At 43.5% G+C, this 12237-nt stretch overlaps 1 protein-coding gene across 9 annotated transcripts in view; it reads right to left on the bottom strand.

Annotated features, from left to right (window-relative positions):
- Positions 1–1720: 1720 nt before the first annotated feature.
- Positions 1721–12237, bottom strand: part of SETD5 (SET domain containing 5) — an 82103-nt gene continuing 71586 nt past the window's right edge. For all 9 annotated transcript variants that reach the window (XM_047097342.1, XM_047097346.1, XM_047097348.1 and 6 more), the window contains 5 exons: positions 9187–9657; positions 6232–6530; positions 5240–5373; positions 4604–4692; positions 1721–4228 (listed from right to left, as the gene is read on the bottom strand). In XM_047097342.1, the coding sequence (XP_046953298.1) occupies positions 3623–4228; positions 4604–4692; positions 5240–5373; positions 6232–6530; positions 9187–9657 (1599 nt within the window). In that variant the 3' untranslated portion in view covers positions 1721–3622. The remainder of the gene's footprint in view (positions 4229–4603; positions 4693–5239; positions 5374–6231; positions 6531–9186; positions 9658–12237) is intronic.

Here is a 12237-nt window from a genome sequence, read left to right as displayed (position 1 = left end):
ACCATTGTACTGCTGCCTACCTAAATAATTGCTATAAATTCTGAACTGGTTTCTTGGTTTTTATTCATCTCTCCCAAATTCAAAACAATCAGAATAATTTTTAAAAACCAAGCAACAAATTATAAACTAAAATATGTCACTTTATGTCAATATGTCACTATGTCAATCCCGCAATGACTTTCTCACTGTATTTAAAACCCACATTCTTGGGGCCCCTGGGTGTCTCAGTCAGTTGAGTGCCCGACTTCAGCTCAGGCTATGATCTCACAGTCCGTGGGTTCGAGTCCCGCGTTAGGCTCTGTGCTGACAGCTCGGAGCCTGGAACCTGCTTTGGATTCTGTGTCTCCCTCTCTCTCTGCCCCTAACCCACTCACATTGTCTCTTTCTCAAAAATAAACATTAAAAAAATAAAAAATAAAAAACAACCCACATTCTTTAAACCCACAAGGCTCTTTATCAGGAACCAGCAAATTACACAGCCTATAGGCCAAATCTGACATGCTATATGTTTCTGTGAAAATAATTTTATTGGAGTACACCCAAGCATGGCCTATTGCTGTTTTTATATTGTAACACAGAGTTGAATTATTCTGACAGAAACCACATGCTTTGCAAAGCCTAAATATTTACTATCTGGCCCTTTACAGAAAACACATTTGCTGACTCTTCTCTTTATGATCCAATCCCCTATCTTCCTGGATATTTGCTACCCACTATCCCTGTCCTGGTCATTCACTATATCAAGTCTATTCCACCTCAGAGGCTTTGCACCTGCTGTTCTAATTCCCTTGGAATGATCTCTATTCATATTGACACAGGACTGCCTCCTTAACATCTGAGGTCTCAGCTTAAATGTAAACTCAGAGACCTTTCCATACCAACCAATCTGGAATGGCACCTCAACCTCCTCAGTTACATATCTGCTATGAAATAATAACGTGGTAATGACTATTTGAAACTACGGACTAGTTTAGTTCTCACCCTGCTCTAGAATAGAAGCTCCATGACTGTATTTGCCTATCCCCATCCCCCATTTAACCAGCATAAACCCACCAACAAAAACAATGCCTGGTATTATTTTTGAATGGGAAAGAAGAGGGCCAATAAATAGCTGCTGAATGAATGAGGCCAAGGTCAAGAACTCCAGTCTGGCTCAACCCAGTCCACAATGTTTAGCTTTGCTGTTGCTGAATGGCCTTGATGATGGCCTGACTTTAATCATAAAAGGAGGGGCACCTGGGTGTCTTAGTTGGCGAAGGCTCTGACTCTCGATTTTGGCTCAGGTTGGTGGGTTTGAACCCCGCATAAGGCTCTGAGCTGATGGCATTGAGACTGCTTGGGATTCTCTGTTTCCTCTCTCTGCCCCTACCCTGCTTGTGCTCTCTAAAAAATAAATAAATAAACATTTTTAAAAAAAGGGTGTAGAAGATCAATCCACATTCCTAGTCCATTATGTGCAAAACAACTCCACCAAGACATGGGTCCATCTTGCCTCTTCAGGTAAGGGTAGCATTAGGAAAACCAGGTAAGGCAAGGTCACAGAATTGGACAAAGAAGTTCTCAACTTGATGATTATTATGGTTAAGAATTTTATTATCAAAATTATTACATCTCTTGTGAAAGTTCAAATGTTACAGCAAGGTGTAAACACTCCACTTGAGAAAGAAGTGATACTTCTTCCCTTCCAAGAGTTCCCCCCACCCCCCGCCCCCGCCCCCCCCCAGAGGTCTGGTCTTGACAGCACCCTGCCCACACAGAGTGGCTGGGGTCTCTGCACGTGCCAGGCAGGGTGAGGGCCGCCTGCCCGCTGGCCTCTCCCCTTGGTTAACAGCCAAGGGGAGAATGCAAACCCCAGCCCAAATGGAGAGACATTTACATACGTTTTATATAATATACAAAGAAACCAGCATCCCAGGCAACATGATTTCCACTCCCAACGCTCTCCCAGACTGATGGGTTTGTGGGGGAAACAACAAAAAGAAAAGTATTCTGCTGAGGTCTCAGCATTAAAAAAAAGAAATCTCCCCTCATTTGAGCAAACACCTGATTTCAATTTTGAAAAAGTGAAATTTTGTAACAGTCACACACAAAGAGAGAAGACTGTGCATATGATAGTTGTAAGAGAGGGTAGAAAAGAAGGGGATGCAAGAGGCTGGGGAAAAAAAGGAGGAGAAAACAAACTGGAAGGAAGGAGACTCACAGTATTATCTTGTCCAAAAGAAAAGAAGTAAGGTCCACTGCAGCACCAGGGATTACACCTGTCATATATTTGCTACCCCTACCATGGTTATAACTGAATACAAAATTAGATAAATAAAAACACGCCGGATATTACAGTAAACAAGTGAAAGAAATAAGCTGGCAACCGTATGGAATTTTAAAAAGATTGTGTACCCCACCTGGGCAGGCTCCAGGGCTCCTCCAGGGGTGTACAGCAGGCACAATGCACTGATGGGGAGAAGCCAGTCTGCTCGCGTCTCTCATCCAGAACAGTGTTAGGTGTGTGGGTGGCTTTATAACTCTCTCACCTGGGCCACTCTCAAATAAGCATCCCCCAAAGAATTGTGGGACATGCCCCACACAATCACAGTCCTGTCGGTGCCACTCCACAAACATCTCTTTCCACTCTTACCCTGCAGTCACAAGTGCGTGCTCCCTAATCATGGAGGCGGTCCTACTCGTGGGATCGTCAACTCCTGATTAACAGGGAGTAGAAAAAATAAAATTCAAAGAAGTCCCAAAGCACTTGGGATCCTTACTAATCAAATTTATTGCCAACAGCTGATAAGTAGCAATGCAATTGGCCCATCTCACTTATTCCTCTTTTGTCTACTTACTTTCTGGGTTACTGAGCTGTGAGACAGCTTGGGGAGGGGAGTGGTATGGGAACAGCTGGGGGCTCAGACAATCACCTGCTCCTGAATCGAGTTGACCAGGAGCTCTTCTTCAGAGAGCCAGGCACCCCTCAGCCAGAGCACATTCCAAGCTTTGCTATCCCTGCCTATATTTCTTGGTGATTTTAAGACAAAGGTAGGGAGTATTCTTGGTGGACACATCTTGGCCAGATACCTGCTTTTGGAATGGTCGTCTGTCACAGGGTGAAAATTTACATACCTACCTTTCTTCTTAAGTGCATAAAAACCCTACTATTACTCAGATGGCTTGGGGCTTAGAGATTGGCTCTTTTCATTTTTTTCCTCTGAAAAGAAAACTTTTTTGGGGGTGTGTGTGTGGGTGTGTGTGTGTGTGTGTGTGTGTGTGTAAAAAGATGTCCCCACTGCACAAGTGACTACAGGCTACAGGCAAGGACGGGAGACAGAGGCTTCAACACGACTCATTGCACTTAGAACCGTTACTAACCGGAACACCATTTGCTTGTCAACAATGTACCCTTAACAGCAGGGAGAAACTTCTTTATAAGTCTCTGCTTCAGACAAGATTTACATCTTTCTCCAAGGCCAGAGCCAGTCGCGACCACAAGTCTCGTTTCTTGTCGACCAGACCCAGTCCTCTGGCACCTTGTACCCTCTTCCCCAGCAATATGCTCGGCCTAGGTTCCAGAGGCAGCTGGAAGGAAGCAGCTATGGGCTCATTCAGTTCTGTTTGCCCAAATCCAGAAGCCCTAGGAAAGTCCTGTCTGAGTCTTGACTCCTGAGCCTTGCAGTGGCTGGAGTCGGTACTGGTGCACACCCCCACTCCCACGGTGTGGGTAGTGCTGTGAATTGGAAACCGCAGATACCCTGGAGGCCTGGTAGGCAGCGGACTGCCCACTGGGCAGACTGATAGTCCGTAAGTCTGATGGCAATGACGACCTAGAGTTCTGAGGGAAGGAGGTGGAACTCAGAGTTCCTGTGCTGGACTGGGAGACCGAGTCTGAGGTCGGCGAGTCTGAGGGGCCCTGTGGGGTAGGGCTAGCAGCACTAGAAGGGCAGCTCCTCCTTGGAAGAGTGCTGCCAGTGCTGTTTCCAGAATGTGGCTGGCTGCTATAATACCCTGGTGTCCCCGTAAATGGGGCCAACGAGTCTGTGGATACAGGGTGGGCGGGGCTGGAATAGGACGTAGAAGAGAGGGAGGATTCTGAAGAACCATGAGAGGGGGGGTTTCCAGGTCTCAGTGCAGTAGTTCGATAACTGTATCCTGGAGATTGGGTGGGATGTCCTCTAAAGGGGGAGGAACTCTGCTGAAGGAGGCTTTGTGATTCTGTCCGTGGACTATCACACTGCAGGAGCTAGAAAGAGTCGGGAGGAAAAGCATAAGGAGGTGAAAAAGTCCCTATTTAAGCCATTTAGGCTTGTGAATATTTAAAATACCCTACTTTTTCTTCTTCTTCTTCTTCTACTTCTCCTTCTTCATCTTCTTCATCTTCTTAACCATTTGTTCTTTTTAGGATACCAAAGACAGTAAAATGGCTGTCTCTGATCACTTTATTTATTTTTCTGGCATGATTTATTACCTGAAGGTGAGCAGATGATGACTTATTTCCAAGGCTGCTGAAACTATATGCAAAGACGGCATCTCAACTGCAAAGGATGGCCAGGATCACAAAATATTTGGAACCCAGAACACACTCCTATGCCCAGAGATGAGCAATTTCTCGTCTCACCTGGTAGCTGTATCTGGAAGGGCTGTAAACGGCTGCTCCTTTAGAGAGTGCTGAGCTCAGTGTCTCTGGGCCTTCTCCATCTGCAGGGTCTGGAAGATAATACAAAATCAACTTGGGTTCCTAGAATAAGTGAGAAATAGTCATTGTTCATTCAAATCACCAATGTCATCACCAACCCATGCTGCTTTCTTTCTGACAAATCGGGTGAGTGCATCAGGCCAGAAGGGCAAAAGAAGTGGTAAATTATGGGCTATGTTTTAAATGTCTGATCGGATTCCTGTCTCCTTTCTCTTCATCCTTCATCATAGTGGATTTCCAGGCCTTTGGAGAGAAGAGTTACAGAAAGGTATCCCTTGGGAAAAAATACGGCAGAAACAGAAAGAGAGAGAGAGAGAGAGAGAGAGAGAGAGAGAGAGAGAGAGAGTCTAGAGAGAGTAAGAGTGCACATGCAGTGCTAGATCTTAATACTACTACAGCCCAGAAGAATAGAATCAAGACTGACCTGGCACCTTACATACAGTGGAGCCCAACTGTGTAAGAAACAGACTCACCTCATCCCAGCATTTGGTGAGAACTGTGTAGAGCCTGTCTCACGTGTCCCTAAACTTGGCTGGCAGCAGAAGGCCATGGGCTCACCTGAGTCTTTCTCTGTGATGTTACTCTCCCATGTGGGAGAAGGCTCTCCTTTTTGGGCCACCCTCACACTGCTTCGGAGGACCTTGGGGATGCTCCCTCCTTCTCGGAGTCGTTCCACTGACGTGGGAACCATCCTGTGAAGGAAACCGGGTGCAAGTTAGTGCCACAGAACCTCAGAGTCAAGAGTATGGAACAAATGAAGCTCTCATAAAGGCTGTATAATGCCTCTTAGATATTATTTTCTTCAGGACCAATTTAAAACAAGGTATTTTTCTGTCTTATACTATGGGAAAAGTGGATTTAAAGATGTCTGCTTCTTTTAACCGCCATTTTGAAATGCTAAATTTTTTCTGTGAAGTCATGACTGGCACATAGTTTAATAAGTGCTCCCTAGATTTTTAAACATTACTCATTTGAGCCAGGTCTCTTCTTTCCCAGACTTCCATGCTTCAGTTCAAGATCCCTGAGAACAGCCTCATTCTCCATTCTAAGTACATGCTGTTTATTCTTCACTTACTTATAGTGTTACTTATCTATTTGTGGTCTCCCCTAAACCAGACTAGTCCTTTCAGAATAGGTCTGATCTTTATGTATATGCGGGCTGGGTGCAACTGAGACTTGTGTTGTTAATTTAAGTGGAACTGAGCTGAACTCCTGACTTACCTTTCATATGAAATGAAAAAATACAAGAGGCAGTGTTAGTGCCCAGCAAATAAAATAACTCATCTGTGTCCACAACTATATGCCGTCCAAAGTGTCGTTCTGCAGGTTCGGTGGCAATTCTTTTCTTCTGTACAGCTGAGGGGGATGGGGCTGGGGGTGGGGATGGGGTTGTGGCTGATACTAATAAATCAGCTGAAACAGCACAGATGGCACTGCTGGCCGCCTTTCTCAGATAAGTGTTCCCATATATTTTAGGTAAAACTGGGAATAACTCTGGATGTATACTTCCTTCTTGAATTTAATTATTTCATCATCAAACATAAACTTACCACCTACTGCTGATATTCTCTTGAGGTCTGCAGTGAGATGAAGTGCCTCTGGAATCTGATGGGCTTACCGCCTCCATATGGGACATAGAGGAATGAGATGGGGAGAATTTTTTGTGAGGGGAAGATGGGGTTCGGGATGAGGATCCCTGCACACCATGGGCACCAGTGTCAGAAAGTGAGTTACTGCTGCCTTGCCCAGCTCCTGCAGACTTATTTTTGCTCTGTGCAGAGTCACCTCCCCCACTGGCAGAATTCTCCTTGGCTTCTTGTTTCCGTTTGCGGTACTCCAACAGGGATACCTGGGAGGGAAAGAAGGAAGAGGACTCTAGCTAGACATCATTAGTGGATCAGCAGCAATGGGGAAAGAAGGTGGAACCCTCATAAACCACTAGCCAGCCTTGCAAACAAATCAGGCACTAACACTAGCAACCCTTTTTTCAGGTGTGAGGTATCTGAACACAACTACATACATATTTAAATCAGTCAGAAACTGGTAAGGAGAAGAAAATACACTAGGAGATGACATTTTTGAAGAACAGTGTTCACCAGCAGACCTCAACCTTTCTTCTGCCTTCAGAGAACTGTGAGATCACAGTTACCTAGTAGCAGAAGTATGGGATCAGCTGTTTGCAACAATGATAACACCTAGAAAAGGGAAAAAGGAGTTGGGAGCTTGTGAAGTTTGAAAAAGCCTTCCAGGTCATCTGACAGCTCTTCCCTAATCCCTAGGAATTCCTAGATCAGTTGTTTAAAAAAAAAAAAAAAAAAAAAAGAGAGAGAGAAGAGAAAAGAAAAACAACAGAAGAAAAAGCCAATGTTTCAGGGTTCTCAGATGTAGTCAAATTTTCAGGATACACGCAGGGATTTATTACTGTTTCTCTCTTACACACAGGGAAATTAGTATTAAAAGACAAAGAATGATTTGCAGTTTATATTTTAGCAAGCTAGTCTAGGAAACGTACACTTGGAAACTTCTCCCTAACTCTGCCTCATTCTCTTGATTGCCAATACAGAGCCTTCCTCCCTGGCCTGCCCACTATACCTCTCCTTTTTGCTGTTACATCACATTGCCTACACCAGGTGTCAACCTATTACAGTGTCCTGACAGTTCCTTCACTAAATTGTAAGTTCTAAGAGGGCAAAGACCAAACTTTTCTGGCTTTTTGTCTTTAACATCTGGCACAGAACCTGACTGATAGTAGGTGCTCAACATTTCTCAAATAAATCATGGTTTCAATCAAGAAACCAGAAACACAAAGATACTGCAAACTTTTGCTCCTGATGGTCAATGCTCCTCAAGCAACAGTTTTCTAAAACCCACTGCTATTCTTTTCCCAAATTATCTGCCAGTATTTCTGCCTTCTAGTCCCTCAAGGCTCTCATTTTCTGTTTAAATGTAAAATGTAACAAAAATGCAAAGTAGTACCATCTTGTGCATGGATTTTCTATACACAATCTTGGAAAGTAACTAATAATTATAAATTCTGGTAATGTATTTCATGGAAATGCAAATTTAAGAAGCCACTAGGCTACATTTCAACAAGACTACTAAAGATATTCTGCAACTGTGTGAGACTGTCACACACAGAACATTTAACATCTCTAGCGCTGCACAATAAATGGAAGTTGCCTTGACAACCCAAAATACTCCCATGCATTTCCAAATGCCTCTAGTTGAAATCCACTGACAAAAACCACATTTGGGGCTTTGTAATTTCTTGAACAGGCATTACTTATAAGTCTCAACCTGTTAGCCAGCAATCTATGGCCTGGCCCTGTTCCACAGTCTCTCATTCTCCACTCCTGACCCTGCCCACCTTTCACCAGATACTACAGCAGCATGTAATTGTTACAACCACATTGTATGCCTGCTGCCCACACAACGGAGTGTCCCACAGCTACGTATTCTGCTGTCTCTTCCATAACATCCTCACCCACATTTGTTGGCAGATTGCTTCCTACTTACTGAGATCAGCTAAATCAGCGTGTGACCTGTCATTTATCACTCCACCTCTCAAAATGGCTAGAAGCCTCTTGTTTGTTCTCACTAGGCCATGTCGTGGCTAAGATGTTCTCATCACATCTGAACAACTCTTTTGGAGCATCCACTGCCACTGTAATGAATTACTTATTAACATAATTATCTGCCAACCTAGTCTCACTTGCTTTAAGCTCCATTAGGGCAGAACTTAGAAGGCAATATAGCACAGTGGCAATAAGAGCATGCAATCTGGAATCAGACAGACCTGGGCAGTGTCCTGGCTCTTTCATTCACTACCTATGTGACCATGGGCAAGTCACTGAATTTGCCTTAGTTTCCTCATCTGCAAAATGGGAAATTACCCAACTTACAGGATTACTGTGAGGATTTAATGCATAAAAGAACTTAACAGTGCCTAAAACATGGTAAGTGCTAAATAATACAAGAAATTAGCATTATTCTTTTTCACTGCTTTTTTTTTCTTTTTAAAATTTTTAATGTTTATTTATTTTTGAGAGAGAGAGCACAAGCAGGGGAGGGGTAGAGAGAGAAACACAGAATCTGAAGCAGGCTCCAGGTTGTAAACTGTCAGCACAGAGCCCAATGAGGGGCTCGAACCCACGAACCGTGCGATCACGACCTGAGCTGAAGTTGGACACTTAACCAACTGAGGCACCCAGGCGCTCCTCACTGCTCTCTCCTTTGATTGCACAGCATGTGTAACAGCACATACATGGCAGGCATTTAAAATCTGCTGAATATTTGCAACAATCATCAAATCATATTGAAACAGTCTTGTCTTACACACACACACACACCGATCCTGTCTTTCACTGAACATGGCAGAGATCACATCTTATGTCTCTGTTTTCCTCACACTGAGAATGGTGCTTAACGGTGTCAACTCAGTTAACATCTACTGAATCACTCAGTTAATGTTCTTCAAAAGGGCCTATATAAGGTGGAACACTTACCTTTTTCCTCTGCGGTGGGTTCTGGGGGGCAGATGGGACTCCTTCGCAAGCCCTTTCACCACCAGGTGACATGGATCCACGAGAGAGGTCTTTCATAAAGCCATGTTCGTATCTGCTGGGAAACCCTTCTGCAGGGGAACAATATCCCCCATCCAAATGTAAAGGCTTCCTATCCCCTACTAGGGGAGATCCTCGATATAATCCATCTGCTCGAGGCATAGCGTTCAATGGGGAGTAGGCGTACATTAAATTAAACTCTGTCCGAAATGCCTGGTCCGAGTTCCTCACAAGGGTCTGATGTCCATCTCCACTCCTGCTTGGAAAGCCAGTCTCAGAGGGGGGCCCGACAGAGGGATGAGGAGCCAGGTCAGAAGGACCTGAGTTGATCAGGGAAGGTCTGTCAGCACAGCTGTTAGTGTTGGAGTCAAGGTAGCCTACTTTTGTCAAGTCCACATCTTTTCGGTGACAAAGCTGAAAGAATAAAAATCAACAGAGACATGGAGGAGGAGGGGGAAGGAAAAAGTCAAAGGGAAGAAAAGAAGGGAAGCGAGAAGGGCACAGGTGAGAGGTAAGAGGGATGGAAGTACAAGGGAGAAAGCCATTAACATCTGTAAAAGTTCCAGGAATCAACAGTATACCCAGGCCAGATTACTACAGAATGCCGGCCTTTCACAAATTGCCTTAAAGTCTTTCTGGATGAGAATCCTGGGAAAATCAGAATTAAATAATTGGCCAAATGTGACTATTTTGCCTGTTTAGCCTTTCATCAGGTCTGCTGAGTCACCGTGTACTACATTAAGGTGCTGGAAGTATAATCACGGATTTACCTGAGCCCCATGTATGCTCCAGAGGTGAGACTGGGGTCTTAAAGGTAACTGGCTTTTGGTGTTATTCATTTGTATTTAATATTGATGGAAGGTGGGAGGAGGGAAAAAGGGAAAGAAAGTAGTAAGTAGACAGAAAGTCAAGGATTTTAAGTTACTGGTTCAGTAAAGGAGAATGGAACTAGTTAAAGACATCAACCAACCAGTTCTTTGCTCACTTTCACTATTAAGCATGTATGCTTCTCATAAAATGTTCTGGCTACTCAATTCTTTATCCTCTAATATATATCCACATACCACAAGATCACTAATGCCCACCACTGCAGAGCATCCAAAATGCTGAATTTTATAAAAAATAAGCTGTATCTACTATTTGGTTATCATTACTTCCCAATACCAAGATTTCCCACCTCTAGGTCAACTCTTACTAATTCTCTCTAGAAAGAATGGTACCAGAAATTCAAATGTCACACCAGGATTTCCTCACAAAACAGTGTAAAAAACATCCAGAAAACCTCTAGTACACTAGAATACAACATTTTTCAGTTTCATATTGATCTATAAAATCCTGATTCAGAATTTTATCAACTATCACTAAATTTAGCACAATTTTTTAAGTGGGAAGGGGCCAGAGTTAACAGTTAATTTCTGAAAGGTTATGAGAGACTACAGTTTTCTCTTCAAGAGGAAATTGACTCCATGTAGATTAACAGAGCTAATCATTCCTACAGTTGTCCAAATCTTAGAATAGTTAAAAATCTCCAGCACTAAAACCTAAATTTAACAACTCCATAGCAGTAGGGTTTCTGAGAAAAGCACTCAATTGGATATCCTGAGATACCACTTTTTATGGAAACCACATCTCAACTACTACAGAAGGAAGGCCTGTGTCACAGAAGCCATGGGCTGACTTAGTTTCCTTGTATACCCAGTAAGGAGCTATAAAGAAAATGTAGAAAGCCGGGAGGCAGGACTCCCTTTCGAAAGAAGCTGCTCAATCTATCAACCCAAGCCCAAAACATCCAGTTAAACAGAGCTGTAAGATTAATCCTGGAATAAGACATAAATCACTGTCTAACTTTTCCAGTATAAATAGCTCCTTCAACAGCCCAAGATAATAAATATCAAAAGATAGCTCCTACCAACTTTCGATTTCAACTTTCCTTATTTAACAAACACACCTTACTTGTTGCTTTCTTTGCCAAGGCTCATACCATATCTTCAGCTTGCTTTAAACTTGACTTCTAGAGTCTATACTTTAAAAGAACTCTTCAGTCACCCCTCCCCCAAACAAGAGCAAATCCCACCACACACACACACACACACACACACACACACACACACACCCCTTCATTTTCCTCCATCTACATTGAAAGTTCTGAGTGATCACAGTCACACATGGAAGTTCATTCAACTTACATCAACTGGCTGGTCGCCCTTCAGCCTATCACCCCATTCACTAGGACCTCCCCCCCAGCCCTCCCACACACTCATGCACACTCACTCTCAGCCTCCAAGTGTGATTGAGATGGTGTGATAACTACCTCGGGTGACAGGGACTCGGGCCTATTCGCAGGGGAACTCTCAGGGGAGGATATGTTCTAGAGGAGGGAAAAGCATCTTGTTATTCATCTACTCGAAGTCAAGAAGCAAAACAAAACAAACCAAAAAATAAAGTAAAAGCAAGCATAGATGGTTAGCCACAACTTTTTGCGGGGGGCAGGGGGAGGGAAAAGAATGCACAGGGGAAAGGTTTAACTGTAGAATTCATTGCAATGAACAGAATGACTCATTAAAAATGCTTCCTGGGATCTTTGAAAGCATTTAAATTGGTTATAATATTTCATGCTAGAAGTAAACATCTTAAGCAGGTTAACAGAAAAAATTTAGATTGGTGAAACTGTACCCTACAATTTCATTTGAAATTTCGTCCTACATTGGATTAGAGTTGAGCAACCTACAGTATTTATTACTGATGGGCACCCTACCACTTATTATGCCTCAAGGGAACCTTTTTCCTTTACCCCACACCCCTTTATGAAAAAGTCACATTTCTTCATTCTCCTTGTGGTTCGTGCTTGCCCACCACTGTCCAGGGAAACTGCTTAGCATGCTGGGCTGACAGGGCTAGGGAGATGGCCAGCTCCTCTTGAATGAGTTACAGGAGATAGAATGCAATTTAGCTGATAGGCTAGATGGTTCTTGGCATAATCTAATTTGATCTGAA

This window comes from Lynx rufus, unplaced genomic scaffold (assembly GCF_022079265.1).
Source record: "Lynx rufus isolate CCGP_SWC_20201006 ecotype Redwood Valley unplaced genomic scaffold, mLynRuf1.p SCAF_4, whole genome shotgun sequence".
Taxonomy (NCBI): Eukaryota; Metazoa; Chordata; class Mammalia; order Carnivora; family Felidae; genus Lynx; species Lynx rufus.
The sequence above is the reverse complement of the archived record's forward strand: the minus strand, read 5'-3'. Positions and strand labels throughout refer to the sequence as shown.